At 42.5% G+C, this 26623-nt stretch overlaps 1 protein-coding gene across 5 annotated transcripts in view; it reads left to right on the top strand.

Moving 5' to 3' along the window:
* Nucleotides 1-7310: 7310 nt before the first annotated feature.
* The window catches only part of cadpsa (Ca2+-dependent activator protein for secretion a), a gene marked incomplete at its 5' end in the record, with an annotated part of 257936 nt that continues 238623 nt past the window's right edge, over nucleotides 7311-26623 (top strand). For all 5 annotated transcript variants that reach the window (XM_079265777.1, XM_079265776.1, XM_079265774.1 and 2 more), the window contains one exon: nucleotides 7311-7673. In XM_079265777.1, the coding sequence (XP_079121903.1) occupies nucleotides 7311-7673 (363 nt within the window). The remainder of the gene's footprint in view (nucleotides 7674-26623) is intronic.

Below are 26623 nucleotides of genomic sequence, written 5' to 3'. Positions count from 1 at the left end.
TGTCGGCTCAGCTATCCAGAGCCAAAAATAGTGCCAATGACAATATATTCATCTCTACAAAGAAGGTCACAAACATAAAACGAGTCACGGGGTACAGGTATCTTGGTTGAGGAAACATATTGGTTAAAGCATATTTTTCTCTGCATTGAAGAAGCCAACGTATCAGTCTGGGATTATGGGTGCATTTTATACATGCATGTTTCAGTTGCGGAGGACCTATTGTTCTTTTCATGTTGTCATTAGGGCCCGAGCACCGACGAAGTCGGAGCGTATTGTTCTTCTAACGTTTTTCTATTATTATTGTTGTTGTTATTGTTATTATTATTATAAGTTCTCCTTTTTCAATAGCCCCAACATTGCGTTTCAGTCAGCAGCATGCAAATGAGTAGGTATTAGTAGGTATGCCACATAGTGTAGCATGAAGTTAAAAGTTGTATACTATTACATCCTCCTCACAAAATAATCAGATCCATCTCAGTTTTTGTCAGAAAAGCCTTAAGACCTTGAAAAGCCTTAAGACCTTGAAAAGCCTTAAGACCTTGTTAATGCTTCATTGTGAAGATTGTAAGAAGTTACTGAAGGACGGCGACGTGGCGGCTCGGCGAATTTCGATCCTTCGCCATGAACGAATAAACTGATGTATCTCGACTCCACATCATCAGATCTTTACCAGATTTCACATGTTTGATTAGACTCCAGGCCTGAAGACATCTGCAGGCCAATTTTGAATCAAAGTCATAGCGCCACCTACTGGTAACAGGAAGTTACAGTCGCTTTACTTTGGCTTGCCACACATGGTAGGTAAGTAAATCAGATCCACACAAATGTAATGTTCATAAAGCCAACTAAGCTTTTGACCGTTCGTTGAACGCCATTACCGCGGTTACGCATTATTCATCATTATTCATTATTCAAAAGCAAAGGTGATTTTGAGGGGTTATTAAATGCTTTATGTTTGATGGGATGGCATAGCTGTGGCATGTTGGTCATTTCACGTCATTAGCCATTATAAAATATGCTGGCTGTACTCCACTGGACTTGCTCAAATCTGTCCCAAACCTGCCGTGCTTGATAACAATCATGTCCTGAGGATGTCAACAAGCCAATTTCCAGACAGTCATAGCGCCATCTACTGGCAACAGGAAGTTAGCGTTGTGTGTCTAACAGCATTCGATTTACATGACATGTGTATGATATGGTCTACACTTGAGACAGAGCAACATAATGCTGTTTGTGCGAGTGTCTTGCGTCATTTACTGGATACAGGAAGTGGTGGAATATTTGCAATACATTATTTCCGATGCTACATACTCGACATGCGCACAGTGTTTTTTTCGGATAATCCCATTCAGTGTTGGCTTTTGGAATTTGTTTCAACCAGTAGTGACTGGCAAACCTTCAAATGCTTTCCCCGAAATTTCACAACATCACTCACACCCTGTTTGTACAGCATGTGAGAGGAAACGCTTAGCGTGGAATGCAACCCCTCAGGTTTTTGCTTTCTGACGAGGCACCAGCTATCAATGGCCTGGATACGAACAGGCAACATATTTCATCACTTGCTGTCTTCTTTCACTGCCTTTCGTTACTATGCTACACCTGGCCTGTTGCTGAATGGAGGGGCTTCCACAGATACTGGTTGGGTGCCTTTAATACTAGGTGTGAAGCGATATAGAGTTGTCTATAAACCATTATGAAGTTTTGGTGGTGAGAAAACTAGAAATTAAATTGGTTGTTAAATTGTAAGCATTATCTATAACCTACAGCACAAAACAAAGGGGAAGAAACACACAACAATCAAGAAGAGAAAGGAAAAAGTATTTAAAAGAATAACCCTCATGAAACTCTTATATATGGCCATATATATTTTATCATATCACATATTTTATCATATGTTGACATAAGCATACGTTGATCCAGGATCTGTTGTTTACATATGTTAAATACTTTTTTGTCAAATACAGTGGTTAAAAAATATTTGATGCCAAAGCACCAGATCATAGTAATTCATTTTTTTATGTCTTCTTAGCGCACTGTTTTTTTTTTGCAACATAAGTCAAGAAAGGTTTAGGGTTAGCCCATATCCACTAGAAAAAAGAAAAGAAAATCACAAAAACCCATATATATATATATATATCATTTTTCAATTCATAAAAAAAGAGAAATTATCAGATACCTCAACACAACAGTCATAGAAGCAGCTCTTTGGCTGGTTACTGTACACTTGACATAGAAATGGATTGTGAGTACATTGAAGACTACTTTAAATGTGTCTTTACAACACATGAAATACTTCACTTGCTTGCTGTTGTTGGGATCTAAAGGAGCGTGTTTGGGTTATCAGCATCTAAGAAACTAAATCAACAGAATTATTAATGTCAGTAACAATTATTAATGATTATTAATAACAACGGGGCACCACCCTGCGAACAGGGACCAATAACCAAACGATAAAACTAATTCTCATAATTAGTGTTCACTCATAACGTCAATAGTCTGCGTGCTGTTACACATTCAGGGTGACAGTGAAGGTTTAAGTTCGAGCACAGACCACATATACAGTTATTATCACAATACACATGCACAAAGTAACCACAGACAGCTGCTCTTTACAATATAACAGTTTATTAAGTTCTAATACTAATGATCTAGTCAACTAATATCTAAACTAACAACAACTAAGGGGAAAAGGGGAAGGAACCCAAACTAAATGAAATAAAACAAGCGATTACGATCCTCTGCGCCGCGCAGGAGTACGGAAGCGAGGGAACAACAATATACATTCATGAGCACGCTATCTAAAATCAACAGACTATTGAAAAGAGGGGTGTGTGTGTGTGAGTGTGTGTGTGTGTGTGTGTGTGTGTGTGTGAGCAAAGGGGGGGGGAGCGAGGGAACAGCTCAGTGATGTGTGACGTAGCTGGGACGTGGTGACGTCTCTCAGGCGTGAGACCCAAAATGGCGGATAGCCAACAGGAGACCCGGTGTCTACATGTGGTAGCAGCTGTTCAGCACGTAGCTAGATTAGCTCAAAGCTATATGTGTGTGCGTGGGTTAGTAAACGAAAAGGGGAAGGAACCCAAACAAAATGAAATAAAACAAGCGATTACGATCCTCTGCGCCACGCAGGAGTCTGAAGATTGCTCTCTCAGCCAGGGGAGAGAACAGCGACTCTTTGTCTCAGCCGGCGGTTCTGACCTCCTGAACTGATGAGAAGCAGCTTCGACTTCACTAGGCGGCTCGCTCAACACAGATCACAGTAGCATGGAATACACTAGCTTCTCCACAACCCCAACAATCTCAGCGATCGTTAGTGTTGGCGATTATTAAGCATACACCTCGTTATAAAGATGAACAGTACTTTAAGCACATAAACAAGATAAAATAAACACAAATGAACTCTCTCTAACTCTGCCCAGACTCTATCTTGCCTTACAGTACGATGCAATCGTGGTGATGGAGGGGAGTGTTCTGGGGGGGTTTCTTCGGAGCTTCAGTGGGCTCGTGCAGCACGGCTGCGGCAGCCGTGTTTCTCTCGGTGAGAGAGAGTCGCTGTCGTCTGTATAAGGGAGTTTCGCGTCCTTATGGCCGGAGCAGACGAGGCTCTTGGGGGAGAGTGGAGAGTGGAAATTCTCGGTCTCTCGTTCTGAAGAAGTCTGCTTCTTCACTTCTGCAGGATTAAACGGGTTCGCTTCGTGGATACGAACAAAGATAAAATAGACAGTTTTGGTGAATTCGGCCAGCGAATATAACTGTAAAACCTGGGATTTTGGTTAAAAAGTGGAGCAACGTTGGTGTGCGCCCTAGCTCGACGGAGGTCGAAATGGAAAAGCCTCGAGGTGGGGCTGCATGTAGTTTTGTAGAACAGTGTCTGAACTACAGGGGTCCTGGGGTGTCTTGGCTCTCGGCCAATGAGATTGCAGCGGCGCTTTCAGGTGACTTCAGGAACGCATAGTTTTGGGGGAGAGGAAACTCACACCCGAGTGTGAAATTCCTTCAGAGGAGGTTTGCTCTCATCAAACCACAATCAGGATGAAAGCTTTGCTTGCAAAAGGGAAGGCCTGACTCTCTTTGTCCCACAGCACATGTTGCAGCCATATGGTCAGACCCCAACACTGTTTCACGTGGGATTGTACAGAGCAAACGCACCCTTGAAAGGATTTTCAGCAAGAAGCAGCTCTGCCATAGAAAGAATAAAACCAATGTGGCTGAGGTGGCAACCTTCATTGAACAGCAACTGTAAACATCTGGTCAGTGTCATGGTTACAGATGGATGCAGCAAAAGTGTTGGTGCATTATTTTATTTATTAAGGCCGAGCACCGACAGCGTTGGGCCGCAAGGTCCCTGTTGAAATTCGAATACACATAGTACATCAGGCGCAAATGTTGCACACTTGTCAGGCCTGGTGAAGATAGCCATCTGATATCGGTTGCATATGTGTGTGTAACGAAATGGCTCTCTAGCGCCCCCTATAAGTTGGACTGGCAACGCCCCATGGCAAGTATATCCAATTTACTTGAAATTTGACACACATGTCCACCTCCGCTGGCTCTCAGGCCCATAAACTCCACCGAACGAAATTTTCCGCCATTTTGAATTTTGTGAAAAACCCATTTTTCCAAACTCCTACACGCTTGGTTCGATTGATACCAGATTTGATGTGGATCATGATTGGATCTCGCTCATCAAAAGTTATCAAAAACTTGTTGAGCAGAGAAGGCCTTGCTGGCCCTGATGGCCCACCACTGTCACAGACACATATGAAGAAAATATATTTATGGAAGATCACAACAACCTGGATTCGATCTCTATCGAGCACAATTGTAATATATCTATAGACGGTCGTGCTACGCAGTTATTAATCTTCCACTAGCTTCACGATCTCCACAGCATTTCACCAGCTGTCTGCACATGCTGGGTCGCCCGTCCGATGGAGCAGGACACACACACTCAGTCAGCGATGTTGCTCTCCCATGTAGTAAAATCATTTCATCCTCCCCATCTGCAGATACACCACCCCAACAGCAGAGGGAGCCAGAGCTGTGTGCTGCTGAGCCCGCTGACACAAACGCAATCACAGAGGTGGACAATAAAGCCATGATGATGAAGGGAGAACTACAAAGCGACGAACTGACTTCACCCCAGCACCTGATTTGTCCACCTCAAACTCCAGCAGGGGCTCAGCGGTACCACCTGGCTCCCCAGGACGGCCGGAACCACACGCACACCCCCGCACGTTAGGACATTGCAGGACTGGTCGCTGGAGGTACGGAACACGACCCTGATCATAGGGGACTCAAACCTCTCCCGTGTCCCAACATTCAGACAACCACACATTCAGGTTACCTCGACGCCACCTTCCATCATATCGATGCCAAACTCAACGGGGCACAAAGAGGCGAGAGCCTGTGCCCCTCACTCGACCGGCCTGTTGGGAACCGAATTCAGACACTATTTCACCAGAAATAACAGTTAATCCACAAAACCCTCCAAACACCTACACAACGCTGCCCCCTCACACATGCACAGCCCAACATTAGTCAGGAACATAAGCACATTATTCAATCACTACAGCAAACACGTTAAACCAGGAGATAAAGGGGGACAAAGAGTTTTACACGACTGACAGTTAACAGCACGTACTATAAACCGCTTACACACATTTCACAACTCATAAGAAACATCAGACATACTCTTTATCATAACAAACATCAATGCAAGGCAAAAGAAACATCTGGACGGTCCAGGCCTCGCCTCTTACCTCCTCCCCAACATCCATCAGCCTCCTGAGACTTGGACCGTCCGCTCTGTTGTTACAGTCGGCCGTCCCATCGTCAGCGACCGTGACTCTGAATCATAGAACAGCAGAATACATCGATTCAAAACACTACCAGTCAAGGTAGGTGGTAGAGCACCTACCCCTAACCCTGTGCCTACAGTCTGTGACTGTTAGTCCTGATGGGCAGGTGGCACCTTGCATGGCAGCCCTGCCATCAGTGTGTGAATGGGTGAATGATGACATGTAGTGTTAAAGAGCTTTGAGTTGTCGGTAGACCAGAAAAGCTCGATACAAGTACAGTCCATTTACCATTTAAAGAAATAAAAAAGTGTATTAACTGAAAAAAGTGTAAATCGTGCTTTCTTATTCGTCTCCATGAATTATTTTGTGTATTTATCTGTATTCTATTTAGAATATACTCTGATCTGACATTCAGTACAAAATATAAACTTTGGAAATGCATTGATGTATTGATTGATTTTACGTAGAGGAGAGAAATAAATATCAGTGTAAATATTGTAAATGTGATATTGAAATAAGAAATAGCCTAACTGACTGGCTGCATCCATATTACATATAGAAAGATTGTAGTGTTTGGTGTGTTGGATTCATTTATTCTGTTGATTGATATCTAGCTTTACAAATAGTACAACAAGAACAATAATGAGAGCTCTACTTCCTGACGGATGGTATGGGGCTGGATTTAGGACTCATACCTATGTTGAATCAGATGAAGTCTATCAAAATATCATAGACGTCCTCAATACATATATATTTAGAAGCTTTTTTCATTTTGTAATTTCTTTTGAATGCATTTATTTTGCTTTTCTTTTTGCAAATGTTTGCCATTCTGGTAACTCTGTAGTTTATGTCCCCGGTTACGTATAAGTAAGCAGCCAGACAGACATCAAGACATATTTTAATGATTAAAACAATCATTTAGTCATCATTCATTTGATCATTTATTTATATTAAATCAGCGGTGAAGCTTTTATTGTGAAAGTTACACCGCGTAGATTCCGGTCTGGTGCTGTAGCCTGCCGTCTTTTGACTCAGATGGATCATCAGGTGGCCGTTCATCTATTGTGCTCGCAGCCTGATCAAACGGGTCCCAGATCAGCCGGGGGTCGGGTTTCAGCACCGCGGTCAGCTCCGAGCCCAGCCTCTTCCTGTCCCCCGGCGGCGGAGCACCAACACAACAGTTTCCTCCTGCTGTGCCTCCTGGCAACCCCTCCCCCTTAATATCGGCTCTCGTGATAAACCCCTCCTATGTGTCACTGCTTCACGTGAAAGGCTTGGAAATCACGCAACCAACCAGACTCGACAACACTTTCCTTTTTTTCTGGCGGAGACTGACTCGTCTCTTCTTCAGCGCTGCTCATCAGTCCGGTTTTGCGTCTCCACAGCTGCTTCCCCCGGGTCTCTCCGTCTGTGGCTGGCTCTGAAGCTGATCGGCATCTTTTTCTACTTTTGCAGTTTTACCTTTGCAGCAGCAGGTAGCCGTTATTCTCCACCCAAGCCTCGGCCAGCATGTTGGACCCGTCTTCGAGCGAGGAGGAAGGGGATGAGATAGTGGAGGTGGAGCGCAAAGAGGTGGCGGCCCCGAAGAGCCTCGGAGGAGCCCGGTTGTCACCGGGTCGATGCTCCGACGGCCACGGCGGCGGGGAGCTCCAGCCCCGGGCCCGAGGGAGCGGTGGCGGCGGTGGCGGCCGCCGACCCTCCAGCCCCAGCCCGTCGGTGGGCAGCGACAAGGAGAAGGAGGACCTGGAGAAGATGCAGAGAGAGGAGGAGGAGAGGAAGAAGAGACTCCAGCTGTATGTGTTTGTGATGCGCTGCATCGCCTATCCGTTCAACGCAAAGCAACCTACTGACATGGCCAGGAGGCAGCAGAAGGTAAGACCCGTCTGACCAACGAGACACACAGAAAGCTGTGTTTTAAATACATCGCCCATTTCTGGAGGGCAACACTGAGACACATGACACCAACTGTTGCTTCCACAGTCTCAGTGTTGCTGCTCGCCTTTTGGTCGAATATTTAAGAATGCAGAAATATAACTACTCAGTTCACCTTATAGTCAGTAGGATATTTCACACATGATGATCCAAACCTAAACACTTGTATTAGAGAAGGCAGTGGACTGCGATGGATGCAGTGCAGTGTGAAATGACAGTTACACTAAAGCATCAGCAGCACATTTCCACTTGATGTCTCTTTTGATTGAAAATATATTTCTTCACTCCCTCTACCCGACACCCTGGAATGATGATGCCAGAAAGGTTTAAAAAGACACGATGAAATGTGCTAAATCCAAATTAAAGGGAGACATGAAGGAGCGGCTGAAGGATGGCATTAGAGCATGTCGTTGTAGTAGCCCTTGCATATGTGCACAGCTTCTGGGCACAGAATCACCAGTCCCCCTCCAGCACAGCTCTTATTAGAACAATCTGTTGCACAGGAGAAATTGATCCTCCACAACCTCACCACACCCTCTATAGGGGAAGACTGTTTCTTCACACTGGCAGCTTTAATGTGGTCCTTCAGTGATATCCCCATACCTACCACACCCTGAGGTATTTTAGACCAATAATTGGTTTGGTTGTAAAAGAAAAACAGGACATTTTTAAAGATCCACTGTGACTTTGTTGTAGGTTTGTTTCTGACCTGGGAGTCTGCAGGCCCCCAAGATGGCAAGGCTCTGAAGGAGTCAGTGCGCTTGAAGTCATTGTAGAGAAGGAGAGGCGTGATGATCATTCAAATACTGGGGATAATGATCTTGAAGTCATAATCACACAACATATGATGGAAGTAATCGTGTAATGCAGTGATTTTCAACCGCTGTGCCGTGAGAGATCGTCAGGTGTGCCGTGGGAAAATGTCCAATTTCACTTAATGAGTCCAAAAAAACATTATTTAGTTGTTGTTGCAAATACGTTGCCATTGTTGAGCGTCTGAGCTGCAATATAGTGTCTGGCTATGTAATACATACTCTTCCATGCCAGTGGGTGGCAGTAGGGAGCGCAGTAACAACATGTTCATGTAGGACAGTAGAATGAAATGACGTGCGGGAGAGGTTGCACTGACAAGACGAACAGCGATGGAGAAATATTTAAAAGGAAAAATGCAGACTCTGAACTGGGCCCTGGACAAAATAACCCCGATGAAAAGCCTCGTCAGGATCAACACATTTAGGGACTTGTCATTAAATTGTCAGCATATATCCGGCCCTCGGGACAGCGGCCCGCCAGAAAATATCATGTTCATCATAACCGGCCCGCCACACCACAGCGCTCCGGGACCAAAAGTGGTGATGTGAGCTGACTTTATGTGCAACATAACGAAGCATCTCACTGCACTGAACCTCCAGCTTCAGGGACGTGTGATCACAGACGTGTTTTAAAAAACTGAACCGAAGCGGTGAACAGCCGTTTGTGTGGCGTGTCTTCCGTTCCGTCACTTCCCGTTTCCTTCACCTACATTCCCCTGGGTCCTAAGCCCCTCCAAGTACAGCCTGTATGTACCAAAGTACATTGATAACAAATACCACACATATTACGGTAATCAGCGTTGCATATGTGTCTGACCAAAATACCTTTTGTTGTTCAGTCTGTGTCCATCCTGCATCGCTCTTTTCTGTTCTTTAATGTAACGTTACTGGAGCGACAGAGCCTCTCCCAGCTGTTAGCAGACTGTTAGCGAGCTTTACCCAGCATGCAGTTCGGCAGTGAAGTTATATACGCAAGTTAAAGTTATGTACGTAACTTAGTTATATACGTAAGTTAAAGTTATGCATGCAAGTTTGTGATATACATAAGTTAGTTACGTATGTAAGCTAAAGTTATGTATGTAAGTTAAAGTTACATATGTAAGTTAGTTACATATGTAAGTTAGTTACATATGTAAGTCAAAGTTATTAGTGTTACAAATTGTTTGTGTCAAACTTGTGTCGTGGTGTTTTGCCCTGTTATAGAGCGTTAGTTGTGGGTTATTAGTTGGTGTTATAAAGTTATAACCATGACGAGGGTTCCCTCTCAATACACTTAAGACAACTAGCTCCGACTAGTTAGTTCACATGATTGTAAAAACAGCAGGACACGTTGGTGTCTGGTTAGTTCACATGATTGTAAAAACAGCAGGACACGTTAGTGTCTGGTTAGTTCACGTGATTGTAAAAACAGCAGGACACGTTAGTGTCTGGTTAGTTCATGTGATTGTAAAAACAGCAGGACACGTTAGTGTCTGGTTAGTTCACGTGATTGTAAAAACAGCAGGACACGTTAGTGTCTGGTTAGTTCACGTGATTGTAAAAACAGCAGGACACGTTAGTGTCTGGTTAGTTCACGTGATTGTTAAAAACAGCAGGACATGTTAGTGTCTGGTTAGTTCATGTGATTGTTAAAAACAGCAGGACACTTTAGTGTCTGGTTAGTTCACGTGATTGTTAAAAATAGCAGGACACGTTAGTGTCTGGTTAGTTCACGTGATTGTAAAAACAGCAGGACACGTTAGTGTCTGGTTAGTTCACGTGATTGTAAAAACAGCAGGACACGTTAGTGTCTGGTTAGTTCACGTGATTATTGAAAACAGCAGGACACGTTAGTGTCTGGTTAGTTCACGTGATTGTAAAAACAGCAGGACACGTTAGTGTCTGGTTAGTTCACGTGATTGTAAAAACAGCAGGACACTTTAGTGTCTGGTTAGTTCACGTGATTATTGAAAACAGCAGGACACGTTAGTGTCTGTGATTAGTTCACGTGATTGTAAAAACAGCAGGACACGTTAGTGTCTGGTTAGTTCACGTGATTATTGAAAACAGCAGGACACGTTAGTGTCTGTGATTAGTTCACGTGATTGTAAAAACAGCAGGACACGTTAGTGTCTGGTTAGTTCACGTGATTGTAAAAACAGCAGGACACGTTAGTGTCTGGTTAGTTCACGTGATTGTAAAAACAGCAGGACACTTTAGTGTCTGGTTAGTTCACGTGATTGTTAAAAACAGCAGGACACGTTAGTGTCTGGTTAGTTCACGTGATTATTAAAAACAGCAGGACACGTTAGTGTCTGGTTAGTTCACGTGATTGTTAAAAACAGCAGGACACGTTAGTGTCTGGTTAGTTCACGTGATTGTTAAAAACAGCAGGACACTTTAGTGTCTGTGGTTAGTTCACATGATTGTAAAAACAGCAGGACACTTTAGTGTCTGTGGTTAGTTCACATGATTGTAAAAACAGCAGGACACGTTAGTGTCTGGTTAGTTCACGTGATTGTTAAAAACAGCAGGACACGTTAGTGTCTGGTTAGTTCACGTGATTGTTAAAAACAGCAGGACACTTTAGTGTCTTTGGTTAGTTCACATGATTGTAAAAACAGCAGGACACTTTAGTGTCTGTGGTTAGTTCACATGATTGTAAAAACAGCAGGACACGTTAGTGTCTGGTTAGTTCACGTGATTGTTAAAAACAGCAGGACACGTTCGTGTCTGGTTAGTTCACGTGATTGTTAAAAACAGCAGGACATTTTAGTGTCTGTGGTTAGTTCACGTGATTGTTTAAAACAGCAGGACACGTTAGTGTCTGGTTAGTTCACGTGATTGTTAAAAACAGCAGGACACTTTAGTGTCTGTGGTTAGTTCACGTGATTGTTAAAAACAGCAGGACACGTTAGTGTCTGGTTAGTTCACATGATTGTAAAAACAGCAGGACATGTTCGTGTCTTTGGTTAGTTCACATGATTGTAAAAACAGCAGGACACGTTCGTGTCTGTGGTTAGTTCACATGATTGTAAAAACAGCAGGACACGTTCGTGTCTTTGGTTAGTTCACATGATTGTAAAAACAGCAGGACACGTTCGTGTCTGTGGTTAGTTCACATGATTGTAAAAACAGCAGGACACGTTAGTGTCTGGTTAGTTCACGTGATTGTTAAAAACAGCAGGACACTTTAGTGTCTGTAGTTAGTTCACATGATTGTAAAAACAGCAGGACACGTTAGTGTCTGGTTAGTTCACATGATTGTAAAAACAGCAGGACACTTTAGTGTCTGGTTAGTTCACGTGATTATTAAAAACAGCAGGACACGTTAGTGTCTGGTTAGTTCACGTGATTGTTAAAAACAGCAGGACACGTTAGTGTCTGGTTAGTTCACGTGATTGTTAAAAACAGCAGGACACTTTAGTGTCTGTAGTTAGTTCACATGATTGTAAAAACAGCAGGACACGTTAGTGTCTGGTTAGTTCACATGATTGTAAAAACAGCAGGACACTTTAGTGTCTGTGGTTAGTTCACATGATTGTAAAAACAGCAGGACACTTTAGTGTCTGTGGTTAGTTCACATGATTGTAAAAACAGCAGGACACGTTAGTGTCTGGTTAGTTCACGTGATTGTTAAAAACAGCATGACACGTTCGTGTCTGGTTAGTTCACGTGATTGTTAAAAACAGCAGGACATTTTAGTGTCTGTGGTTAGTTCACGTGATTGTTTAAAACAGCAGGACACGTTAGTGTCTGGTTAGTTCACGTGATTGTTAAAAACAGCAGGACACTTTAGTGTCTGTGGTTAGTTCACGTGATTGTTAAAAACAGCAGGACACGTTAGTGTCTGGTTAGTTCACATGATTGTAAAAACAGCAGGACATGTTCGTGTCTTTGGTTAGTTCACATGATTGTAAAAACAGCAGGACACGTTCGTGTCTGTGGTTAGTTCACATGATTGTAAAAACAGCAAGACACGTTCGTGTCTTTGGTTAGTTCACATGATTGTAAAAACAGCAGGACACGTTCGTGTCTGTGGTTAGTTCACATGATTGTAAAAACAGCAGGACACGTTCGTGTCTGTGGTTAGTTCACATGATTGTAAAAACAGCAGGACACTTTAGTGTCTGTGGTTAGTTCACATGATTGTAAAAACAGCAGGACGGTTGAGTGTCATAACATCATGACTTTACTCTAATATTGTTACCACTGAATGAAATAAATCTCCTGGTAAAACTGAAGAAATGTTCCCTTACCACTGAACCAGACAAATTAAACAACCAACCAATGGAGCTTCCATTTTTCTAACTTACCTATTCATTTCGTCATATTACAATTTTTGTGTTTGGTCAACCTTTAAGCTACGTGCTAAGACAACCCTTTGCACTGAAACACAAAGTGTATTCTCTATTCCTTGCATCTGCTGTGTTTTAAATATATTGCAGTCGTATCTGGTGGCAGTGCATTTGTGAATGAATGTACAAATAAACATCCAGCCTACACAGCTGAAGTGGAGCGCACAATGCTTCAGATTTACAGGGTATATTATCAGGTAAACCCTCCTCAGGTTTACTCCATATTTCACACAAAGGGCACCACTGAGAGCAGATTACCCCCACATCGCTCACTACTCACTGTGTCAACATGTTATTGTGGTGTCATGTTACCATGTATCTTCTTCATTGTCCCCGTGAGATACTCCCCCACTCTGGGGAGTGCATGATGAAAGACATGTGAAGTGAAGTGCCTTTCACTTCATCATCTTCATGCAGTGGCAGGCCATGCATTTTATACCTGGGCCTTCACTGCTGTCCTGCAGCTGAAACATCTAATAACCTCATGATGGCGCCAGAGCTTAAATTGTAGGAAATATAATGTTTTCTGCGCTCACGTGTGACCTTTGAACCTCTGAACCGGAACAAAAAAAACAAAAACAAAAACAGCTGAGGGACCGCACGAGGCTACGCTAAACTAGCTTAATGGGAAAACAGCTTAATGTGAAAACAGCAGCAGCAACACGCATTCTGCTACACACTCAAGGGCCAATCAGATATTAGATTTAAGAAAACAAACAGTTGACTTAAAGACAAACTCCATCCTCCTTTCTTTGTTGACTAAGAGTTTCATCTCACGGTTAAATCCCAACTCACAAATCCGTTTCTCCTCCTTCAGCCATTGAGTGTTAAAAAAACAAAGCTCTGTAAAAAAATAATAATCTATACCAAGCAACATGCAAAAAACGTCATAATTTCTTCCATATTTCAGTTTGAACTCTTACCAGTCAGACTAAGCCTCTGATGGCTACTTTAAGTTTTGTTTCACAATAGTCACGTGCTCGCCCACTGACCAATCACAGCACACGCTGCACCTCACTGCAGAGCTGCTCCTTAAAACTGAGCTGCGAGTTAATGCTGACGTACTTGTAGGCCGGCTAGCAGCTCTGACACGTCAAAGAATACGCCCAACATGTCAAACTAAAGATCTGATTGGTTGAAGAATATGACAATCAACAATACCCATACCAATCAATAATCTTACCTAGAGACACAGAGGTGAGATCTGATTGGATAAAAGCTCTGCTTAAAACAAGCTGCACTGGAAGCAGAGCAACTGAGGAAGACAAGAGCTGTGCAATGAGAACATAAGATAATGGGAACAATATTTTTATAAATTATAATACATGTCGTGTATTTAAGAAAAATTATAAAATAGCTATAACTTAGTGATTCTGTTTAGGCCAGCAGAGAAGGCCTTGCTGGCCCTGACGGCCCACCACTGCCTGTATATGAAGATAAAGGGCAGTCAAAGCTGTAGCCTCCACACTCAACAAATGACTATTCCAATTTCTCGAATGATTTTTGATTTCCCAATCATAAACCTCGCATTGTGTGATCTAACACGCCCCATTCCACAAGGATTTGTATGATTATAAATTATAACTTTGCTCCCGCACTGAACTCACTCGGATGAGACGTTAGAAAAGTTGACTCGTAGGTGCAAAAACTCTTCTTAGTTCAGAACGGATGATACAAACACTAGAAGCTTTCCTCTATCCTTTGTTCATTCATCACGAGCAAAAAAAGAAAATGAGGAGAACATTTCAGAAGAGATTAAAGGGTTGGTTGGACAAAAACATTTCTGTCATCAGGTCAAACAACTGCTCCGAGTGCAGAGAATGCTTAAAAGGATGTGGAATGCAAGCTATTGAAAAGCACATCAGCATCACAGCTCAGACACAATGTCACAATCAGTGCGTGTGTTACGGATGGAGACGTAGAGGTAGACAGAGAATGAGAGCCTCATTTGACATTCTCTGTTCAGATCAGACTCTGGAGCTCAAACGCCTTCTAGAAACACATTTGCCAGTCAGCTGGGAAGTGGGTGGTACTGAACGGGGCTTGAGATGCTGTGGGCTGAGAAGAGATAAAGTCATGGCTGTTCCCTGTTTGAAAGGTTTCTTTAATGTTCAGACCTGTCTTATGAAGACTTGAAGTTTTATGCTGCGTTCACACCGGTCGCGTTGATTTTTTGACGCGCGTCGAGATTACATACAAAGTCTATGCACAGACGCGATGAGACTGGCGCGCCGCGATTTTGCGATGGCGCGGCGCGTTGGACGCGTTATTGCAGTGCGGTGGACGCGGTGGACGCGTTGGATGCCGCAAAATCGCCAACGCGCGAGTTGAAATTTTTCAACTTCAGTGACATAATCGCGTGACGCTGTGGCGCGATAGCCTATCAGCGTTGAGTTGCTCCCCCTGTCATCATGACTTCCTGCCGTTGTTGAATCAGGAAATAAATCCTGTAGCCGTCTGTGTTCACCCAGAGCTCTACGATACCTCATATCAACAGAGACCGGACCAAACTATGTGTATACATGTGTGTGTGTAAACCATACGGTACAAACAATGAATAGACGCTGCCGTATTTACGTCTACGTGACGTTATTGAGTGCTGGTGGAGCTGCTACGATGTTAGCATAGCCTAGCACCGATCCATCAGAGCTCCATTGAGAAGACAAGTAACCTACAAATCGGCATCATTACGTAGTTATTTCGGAGTCCCTTTTTATCGGAGAAGACAAGTACAAATCGGCATCATTACGTAGTTATTTCGGAGTCCCTTTTTGTCGGAGAAGACAAGTACAAATCGGCATCATTACGTAGTTATTTCGGAGTCCCTTTTTGTCGGTTTATTGCCGTTGAATCACAGCCAAATCAGTTTATTTTGTGTTCCTACAGCTGTAGTAAACAGCGACCGGTGGCTTGCTAGACACAGTGAATACAGCTCGATACAATCCACGGAGCTCCTCTGAACAATATTATGAACCAGACATGACGGCGTTTGGCATTCCAATGTTTGAGGGACTTCCACAACACGTACAAAGCAGCAATTGTCCTTATTCCTTTCACGGTTGACAGCGGAAATAAATGGCTGCCAGGTGAACGGCTTCCAGGACGATAAACCACGCCCCCTCTCCGGCGCTACAAGATTTTGCGGCGTTTGGTGTGAACACGACCGGCGGCGCGTTGGACGCGATTGTGCAGTGCGTTGGACGCTTTTTTGCAGTGCGTCAAAAAATCAACGCGACCGGTGTGAACGCAGCATTAGGGCTTCAAACATTTGTTGCAAGTAGAGCTGCATCGAAGTCAGAGTGAATGTCAGCGTCGAGTTAAACAGGGATAAACACAACACATAAACTACAAGCCTAAATCCCCCCACTCCATGAATGACCTCCACCTGGCAAACAAGCTGATTGAGTTTTACTGTCACTTTGAAAGACTCTGTAGTTATGAAGTCTTTTGAGCGCCTTCTCCTGTCCCCCCTCAAAACCCTCACTGACCCACTCCTGGACCCCCTGCAGTTTGCCTGCAGAGCCAACAGGTCTGCAGACGACGCAGTCAGTTCATCCTCCAGCATCTGGACTCCTCAGGAACCTACACCAGGATCCTGTTTGTGTACTTCAGCTCTGCCTTCAACACCAGCATCCCTTCTCTGCTGCAGGACAAAACTCAGATTTAAAACATTATCTCTATCTATCTAAGTTAGGGATTTTGGCTGAAAAACGTGAAATCTGTTGTTCTTCCTTGACCTCAACAACATCACTGTCACGTCACTGGATGCAGGAAGAACTACACTTCAGCTTTGGTAGCTGTGGGGCGAAATGCTGCTCATAAACGTCCTTGGCACTCATTTGAGTTACATTTCCAACAGCGGAAATGGCATCCCAAAATATGAGTATAGAGGATGTTATGGACGAGGACTTTTTACAGTATACTTTTTACAGTGTTTTGGTTGACTCTGCTATTCAGCCGGAGAGAGCTCACAGCTCGAGGTTCCAGTACAGCTGGTAGGATATGGCCAGCGGGGACCCTCCAGAATATGAGCTGCCGAGAGCAAATGCTGATTTGTGGAACCTTTTCTCAAATTCAAATTCTGAAATATTTTCTCCAGGATTACAGTCACCGTTTTATACAGTTTAAAACACATGTATACACACACGTGAAACAAAACAATCACTACAAACAACTTTGTTAGGTTTCGCCATTAGGCTACTTGGTTCGGTTTACATTAACAAAATTGAAACAAAGTCGCAACAATGAGTTCTTCTTTAGGTTAGGTACAGCAGGTCTTTATGTATTTATTTTTGATCAGTAGTTTTCATTTGCCAAGTACTGAATTCACTTAGGAGTCTGTAGGCCTTTATCATGGAGTTATTTAATTTCGACGATTTATTGAATTTCCAGAAAACATGCTATATTGTGATATATGTCATTATTTTTATTGAGTACGTTTTTGCTGACACATGAGCTTTTATGGGTTCTTGCTCTCCTGATGGGTTCAATATTTTACGGCGCCATTTTGGTTCCCAAATAGGCCTACATGTTGATGTTAGCATATTTCCATCTATTAAGGCCATTTCACACCAGTGGTGTTCTATTTGTACTGTATTTATTCACATGTCAATACATCTTTTCAAACTGTTGTTTTTGTCATGAGCACTTTCACACAGAACGAGAGGGAGGTCGATGTTTCTTTGTCAATGTGAATTAAGGCATCAACCTTCACATTGTGTGCAATGGACATAGTCAAACGTTACACTATAGCAGTGGTGGGCCATCAGGGCATGCAAGGCCTTCTCTGCTGGCCTGAACAGAATCACAAAGCTATTTTATAATTTAATAATTATGGCCCGAGCAACAGACATCGGGCCAGCGAAGGCCTTATTGAAATTGTACTCGTTTGGGTAAACGTACGCATGGTTGGAGGACTTGCCATGCATAAAAACTCATATAAAAATGATTTATTAAAAATATAATAAAATAAAATAAAGATCTGAGAACAACTGAGGAAGACAGTAGCTGTGAGAAAATAAGATAATGGGAAAAATATTTTTATAAATTATAATACATCTTAGTGCATTTAAGAAAATGTATTAAATTATAAAATAAATTATACATTTTTATTTTATTTGTTTAAATATATATAGCTTTGTGATTCTGTTTAGGCCAGCAGAGAAGGCCTTGCAGGCCCTGACGGCCCACCACTGGTGTGTGTGAGTGTGTGTGTCAGAGAAGATGATATCACACAAACTCATCCATAACAGGAAGAGGGTAGAGCAGTGGTGTATAAAGTACTCAAAAGCCATACTTGAGTAAAAGTAAAGATACCTTATTGGAAAACTACTCCAGTAAAAGTAAAAAGTCACCTATTAGAATACTACTTGAGTAAAAGTCTTAAAGTATCTGATATTTATTGTACTTAAGTACAAAAGTACTTAAGTACAAAAGTAATTTTCTGACATTAAATGTACATCATAACCTGAACATTAAATGAAGATCATAACCTGTTCATTGGAAGTAAAAGTACAAGTAAATGCTGTTAATAAAAAAGCAAAGGGTCAGAATTATGAGAATTATGAAGTTTATTCTTTTAAGTGCTGTGGCACCATGACCAAGGACATGGAGCTGTGTTGAACATAATTGGGTTGGCTGTGATCCATTCAGGAGCAACAATGTTCAACATAATATATTGTACATCAGTATACTTTTGCATCTACTATGAACTTATCATCATAATTCTCCAAAAAGCAATATGACACTATGAAGGAGTTGTAACAGTGTGTTTATAAGTATGTTCATTCCGACTAGAGGATGTAGAGGACAAATGCATAATATTATGTTCAGCAAAACATATCCACTTGATGCATCAGATCAGTGTTTAGAGAAAGGACGCCTGCCTTGTCAACTCCTATGGGCCTGATTGAACACAATAGGCAAAGGTTTTGCTCAAGCTGAATCTGCAATTGGGCGACTTCTTTACATTCTATTAGAATGTAAAGAAGTTACATTGTATAGAATGATTCTATTGAAGTTATTCCTTTTTTAAAAGTTTTAGACGAGTCACTAATCACTTTAAAAGAGTGATTATAGCTGATTTAACTTACAGACATGAGATTGATCTTCTCATCGCACTCTCTTTATACAATGATATAAATTCATCCCCGTTTTATTGATATCTTATGAAGTTACTCCTCAATTTTCGTGCATTTTTCCTGTAAAAGTCCAGCAACATGAGTCTGCTTTCACTTGTTACATGCATTCTGTCTTTTCAAAATAAACTTCCATCTTCACAGGAAACAACTCAGGTTTAGGCGATGAAACTACTTAGTTCGATTTAGGAAAAGGTCGTGGTTTGCGTTAAAATATCTACGGAAGTGGCGTTGCTTAAGTACGGAAGTCACGTCACAAATAAATCAACATTGGCTTCTCGTTTCACACACGGCACAAACTGCGGCCTCCTGGAGGAAACACAGTGTGTGTTTGACCCATCCACCTCTCCTCATCCCACCCGTCCTGTGTGGAATTCTACTCAGGTAGTCGCCCGCTAGCTTATAGCATGTAGCATCCTGGGCATCACTGGGAATCACAACACCGCGGCTTTGAGGGCACTTGTTTGCAATTGTGCATTAACGTGATGAACCAATGATTTAACTTGCTGCTAGGACCACTGATTCACCAAACCTGCTTGCTTGCAGTCTGTTCCACCACAGTCCCCGACGCTGCTCTCATGATCTATTTTGTTTCTGAAGATAGATTTGAATTTGTAGCGAGTAACGAAGGTTTCAGGGGAAATGTATCGGAGTCAAAGTATCAGTTTTCTTTGCAAAATGTAGTGAAGTAAAAGTAAAAGTCAACAGAAATATAAGTAGTAAAGTAAAGTACAGATATCCAAAAAAACGACTTAAGTACAGTAACGAAGTATTTCTACTTCATGACTATACACCACTGTAAATCAGTGTTGGCTTTACAGCTTGTTGCCCAACTGAAACAAAACAAATGACATAGAACTTTCTCAGTAGAGCAGTAATACTAGTCCTGAATTGGACAAGTGAACATCTGTCGCGAAATGCTTTCTCTTCCTCCTTTGTTTCTTATTCACGCTGCCTTTGTCTCCTGATCAGGAGACAAAGGCAGCAGGTGAGACACTCAAAGCCGAAACACAATCAGGCCATCTGTCTGCTTGTTTCCTGCACCACATCGGGGACTCTGATGAATCCACTCCTTCTTTTCTCTCCTGCTCTGCTGCTCCACTCCTCTTCCTCCGTCGCATCTCATTCTGCTTTTGTCCCTTTTCCAAATCAGCATGGATTTAAAGGGGCACTCAACAGATTTTACTCCAGAGTTTGAAAAGCTGTGGGTGTTGCTTAACTCACCTGAATCTACAACCAAACTTGGTATGTTCGTCATAGACATAGAAATCTCCCAGATTGAGCTTCCATGAATTCTAAGGAGGCTTTTTAATCCGGTAATTCAGGCTCAATGGAAACTTCCAGCCATACGCGAGCCATGTTGAAACAGCCCACCAGGTGAACATCTGTGGCCGTGTGGGCTGTGTTGTGTTGTGTGTTTTGTGATGTCGCAATAACCTTTGACCTCCAAAATCGAATCTGTTGATGATAGAGTGAAATTCCCTCAAAGTTTTCCTGAGATATCGGGTTCACGAGAATGGTAATTATGTATGTACTGTATTTTCAGACAGACGGACGGACTACCCCAAAAGAATAATCTCTCAGCGGATGGACAAACGTGCAAGAAACAGAATAGACCGACAATTTACAATATTGACATTCAGTGTGACAAAATATAAGATAGATCTTAAATGTATGAATGGATCCGGTAGGACGTTGAGCGACTTCAGGTGTCACCAGATAAATAGGACCTGAGCTACACGATCTCCTCTCCGTCATGGAGACCTGGAGGATGACAGACTGCACAGACTCACAAGAGCAAACTCAAGAACACCAATCAGAGAACGCTCCTGTCCAGTCGTACTTTGGGAATACAGATACAAAATAGCCTTTTGGCTAACTCTGGCACATTTGCAGAAATGTTTTTATGAATGTGCACTGTCCCGTTCAAATAAACCAATAAAAAATAAGTCCAGAAAAGGGCACAAACACGGAGCAGGCTACTCAGATACACCTGAAACATGAAGATATCACCTCTATTTGTCACTGGATAGACTTTTCCCTGAACACTAACTAGTGTTAATGCTTTCAGCATCAGTGTACATAACTATAGAGCCAGGCAGTTACAGAACGGAAAGCCTTTTTGAATTATGCCATCAAAGGTTTGCAGCACATTTGTGTGTGTGTGTGGTAGAAACAGATCAATAGGGTCTGCATAATTCAAAAGGACAGCATGTAGACTGCTAATTATGATAAAAGCCTTGTCAGTTGTGTTCACATACAAACACACACCCACACGGCTAAACACACACACACACACACAGCACACACATGAACGTACACATGCTTCAGTGTATGGACGTCCTATGACACATCCACTTTTACAAGGTGTAATTAAACTGTGGGTGAGTCATCATACCGATCCAATCTATTGAGACTCTAACATGATACTCATCACTGCCGTGTGCAGGTTCACAGGGCAATTAGCATGACAGCCCACCAGAACTCTCCCCACAAGCTTTCCATCACCAGTGGCTTCGCACAAAGAGCAGAACCGGAGGGGCTACCATACCAGAACATCCCATTCAGCATTACTTTTACTACACATTCTGTAATATGTATGTCATTCATATGCATGTAATATGTCACTAAAAGCAACTGCTCTCAGACCCAAATATGCTCTTAAAGGTACAGTGTGCAGCATTTAGGGGGATCTACTGGCAGAGATTGAACATGATATTTAGGGTCCGAGCACCGACGAAGTCGGGCGAGGCCCTATTGAAATCCAAAGAATTATTATTATTATTCCGTTGCCTCTAAAATCACATTTTTCAGGGCTTTATCGTACTCCCCGTACTCATATTAAACTCCCCAAATTTGGCAGGCGTATCAGGACTGCGTGAACATTTGAGATTTTATGGGTCGCATGTTCATGTATGACAAAATGACTCAGTAGTGCCCCCTACAGTTTCACAGGCCATGGCCATCACCCAACTTGTCCGATTAACGTGAAATTTGACCCACATATTCAGCTCCATCTGCTCTACAATCCACACACTCCAACTTTGAAGCTCCGCCCATTCGGATTTCCACCATTTTAACTTTTATGGAAAACACATTTTAGAAACTGCTCCTAAACGCTGTGTCCGATTGCTACCAAATGTGATGTGGATCATTATTGAATTGATGTAAATAATAATGAAAATTCATCAAAATCATGAGTTTTCATGCAACAACCATGGCGTTGCGTGGAATCCATTTTGTGCATTTTTTCATGAAAATTGAAGTTGAACTCCAAGGTACATTGTCAAATTTGCCCAAAATCTCTTATGCAGGATGCTAGTCCAGACCTGAAAACATTCCAATGCCTCAATTTTGACAGTCATAGCGCCACCTACTGGCAAAAGGAAATGACAAGTTTTACACTTTGACGTACTCTTCCAAGCCATTTCACCAGATCAACCTCACATTCTAGAAAGAAAGCCTTAAGACATTGATAATAGTTCATCATGAATATTATGAGTTTTTGGATAACTCTGTTGCCGTGGCAACGCCTTGTTTGCCATGAAAAAGAAAGCAGATTTTTCTGTGACTTGGGATACTCAAAGACTCATGGAACTTTGTACATATGTCGTAGGTGATGAAATTAAAGATCTCATGTGGAGTTTTGATTTGGTCGTTATAAATTGTCTCGATAGCGCCCCCTGCAAAGTTTCAACAAAGCAGCCCCAGCGCCTCGTTTAACCTACATGTATGAAATTCGGTCGGCACATGCACCATACGAAGACTTAAAAGAAAGTCTCTTGGGACCATGCTCTAAAATCAACCAAAAGTTAGATTTTTGTGTGAGTTTTCCCTTGATTTCTAGTCGCTATACTTTAACGAACTCCTCCTCCGGACTTTGTCAGAGCCACTTCAAATTTGGACAATCCAATCCAAAGACCTTCCTGATTAAAAGCTATCAAAAGCTTTACGTTTGGTGGAATGGCGTAGCCGTGGCGTGGCGGTTATTTTATGCGACTCCCATTAAACTACGTTTTCAGGCTTTGTATTTTAACAAACTACAGAGTTTATGCGATCAACATCAAATTTGGTCAGGATGATTTAAAGTTGTTTATGGAGAAGACTTTTCAAAATGGTGAACGACCTTGACGTGGCATACGTCCACTTCGCTCCCATTTTGTGCCATTGGCTATGAAAGAGGGAGTTGTTGTACCTCCAAGGTACATTGTCCAATCCGCCCCAAGTTTCTTATGCATGATGCTAGTTCAGGCTTGAGCACATTTCCGTGACATTTTCACAAAGTCATAGCGCCACCTACTGGCAAAATGAAATGACATGTTTTATACTTTGATGTACTCCTCCCAGCCATTTGACCTGATCAACCTCAAATTGTGTGAGGCAAGCCTTATGACATTGATCATACTTCATCATGAATCTCGTGAGTTTTCATTAAAAGATGTTGCCGTGGCAATGCATTATTCATCATGAAAAGGAAGCAGATTTTTCTGTGGCTTAGGATGATACAATAGTCATGGAACTTTGCTCATATGTCAAAGGTGATGAACATAAATAACTTGGATGGGGTTTTGCCTTTTCTTTCAGAAATTGCCTTGACAGAGCCCCCTACTAATATTCAAAAGAGCAGCTCCAGCGGTACATTTCACCTAGATGTATGAAATTTTGTAGGCACATGTATCACATGGAGACTTAAAAAAGTCTCTTGGGACTATGCTCTAACTCAGCGGTTCCCAAACTTTTTAGGCCGCGCACCCCCTTCTACATCCCGACCGGGTTCGCGCACCCCCCCCCTTAAAAAACAAACAAACAAAAAAAAGAAGCAACAGAGCCTTTTAAGCCTTCATAGCCGCATAAGAATCGGACCAATGAGAGAACAGTTTGCTCGCGCGTGGCATTTGTTTACAAGATTTAGTCCGCTGTTAAATGTTGCAGTGTGAACACAAACCGAACAAAGGAGCAACTGCAACAAAGCAAACAAACTGAAGGTGTGAAAACGCCCTGAAACACTGCAACAAAGTTTCAATAACTTTCAGTGACACAAGGCGTCACTTTTAAAGAGCAATACGGATGGCGAGCACACACGCACAGGCTCAGAGGCAGATTATCACATTTCATTTACAATTAATGAGCGACTAATGTAGCCAGGATGTCTTCGGACAAAGCATCGATGCGGCGACACAGTGTTGTTGGACACCGGGATCATGTCCAACTTTTTTGCTTCTTTCTCCCCAATCATACATTCCACCATCTCTCTGGCAGCTGGCAAGCTCACGTCTTCGGCGATTGTGTGCGGTAGCCCCTTTCTCGCTATTCTGTAACCAGATATGAAGCCCGTAGTGCGTCATTTATAGACCCAACACATGAATGAGACTCCAGTTGTTTTTGGCTGTTTTGTAACTCCTCCAATTTCGATATAAAGAATGTAAGGGGCTTTTGACTTGCACTGGCATGCTTGGTATTCAGGTGGCGACGTAAATAAGAGCTTCAGACTGTTAGCCAGAACCTCGCTGCACACCACGCACTGTGGCTTTGGGGAATCTGCATTGCCAATCCAAGTGAAGCCCAGACACGGATACTTTTCATCATATTTCCTCTTTTTTTCCCAGTCTGATGCTCACTCACGTTTCCTCTTTTTTCACCTTGACTCCGTGATGGGCCGATGTGCTCCCGATTTGTCTGTGCTATCCCTTCCTCCTTTTCGGTCTCCTCCGTCTCATCTTCCTCTGACTCTATTTCTTCTCCCGGTCTCTCCCCAACGCACCTTTCCGTTCCCCTCGACTCCGATTCCTCTCTCTCTCTCTGTCCCTCTCCTCTTTTACGACTGATAGCTTCAGATGTCCCACCTGACAGTTTTTAAATTAAAATTACATTTTTTTTTTATATTTAATATTATTACACCATCAGACCGCCATTACACTTTTCCTCTCGCGCACCCCCTAGAGGCAGCTCGCGCACCCCACTTTGGGAATCCCTGCTCTAACTTATACTGGAAGTCTGCAATTTTGATCTTTGTGAATTTTCTTTTCATTCTTGACCATTTCTAGACACTATACTTTAACGAACTCCTCCTAGGGAGTTTTGCGGATCCACTTCAAATTTGGTCAGTACAATCTAAAGAGCTTTGTGATTAAAAGTTCTCAAAAGCTTTACGTTTGATTGAATGGTGTAGCCGTGGCGTGGCGGCCATTTTACGTGACTCCCCATAAAACAGCAAGCTGATGTATCTCTGCTGGACTTGTTCAAATCTGTCCCAAAGTTGCCATGCTTGATAACAGTCATGGCCTGAGGATGTCTACAAGCCAATTCTCCATCTAAGTCAAAGCGCCACCTAATGGCAAAAGGAAATCAGCGTTATTTGACAAACAATATCCCATTCACATGACATTTACATGATGTTGTCTACACTTGATATAGAGCATGTTGACACGCGTTGTTTAGCGCCACACAGTGGTTACAGGAAGTGGTGGACTATTTGCAAAGCATAATTTCCAGGGTCAAATACTCCAAGTAGGAAAAAAACGTCTAACTCGTGGTCGCGTTGTCCGATGGTCGCAGACATTCTTGGCCGCGTAAGCTGAGGTCTCGCAAGTACCCCCGACGTACGCAAAGGTGCGAGTTATGTATGTTTTCTTTAGTGCATAATCACCTGAAAATAAGAATTGTTGTGTTTTCGTTACCTTAGAATGATCCGTTTATTTACATACAGAGGTCAGCCATGTTTTACAGTAGCCCAGAAAGGACAAACCAAACACTGGCTCCAGAAAGGGCCATTGCATGTTCTTGTTTTTTGGGTCAGCCAGCATAGTTGTCCTACGCGCTTGGCACACCGGAGAAGTTTCAGTTGGTTACCACTAGATGCCGCCGGATCCTACACACTACACTTTAAGTAAATTGTAAAAAACTCAAACTTTTTGGAGTTGAGAACAAAATTAGCCTCCACTTGGTGTGCTGTTTATTGATAAAACATTGCTCTTTGTTTCTACTTGGTACAGCAGATTTACAGTGAGGCTCTCTCCTGATGCAGCACCAACTACCGGGCGACAGAGTTCCACTTCTATCAGTAGCTCTTAAGTCAAAGTCTACCAACTCTTGTGTGTGAAATCACATTGCATCCGCACAACAAGCTGCCCAGGATGCTCACACATCTACAGTCACATACACCACTCTACACCTTCCTGGCCCTAGCCCTATTTTTAGGCCTCGGCTCGAAAATTGCATACCCATACTCAAGAGAGTCCAGAATTCTAACTACAAGGTCTATTTTAATAATTGTGATGGTGTAATACAGGTAACACTTGTGAGATGTGTTGAATTGTGTAAATATTGTGTATATGTTGCTGGTTAATAACTGATACACTTATGGCACAGCTCAAATTGAAAAAGTTCCAGGTTCGCCTGAAAAAAAGCACTTGTATTGAACTTTTGTTTTTAAAATAATGCCTGGCTTGGCCTAAAATGATGCCACAGACATAGAACAACACGTTTTACATGTCCCCACAACATATTTTACTTCGATTGAGTGAAGCAGGCCAGCATAAATGGTCTGATTCAAGCTACATTTAGATTTTCGGAACCAGCAGTTGCATTGCTATATTACAATTTTA

Source organism: Melanostigma gelatinosum (genome assembly GCF_949748355.1).
Source record: "Melanostigma gelatinosum genome assembly, chromosome: 3".
In the NCBI taxonomy this organism is placed as follows: domain Eukaryota; kingdom Metazoa; phylum Chordata; class Actinopteri; order Perciformes; family Zoarcidae; genus Melanostigma; species Melanostigma gelatinosum.
This window is presented reverse-complemented; position numbering and strand designations above follow the sequence as displayed.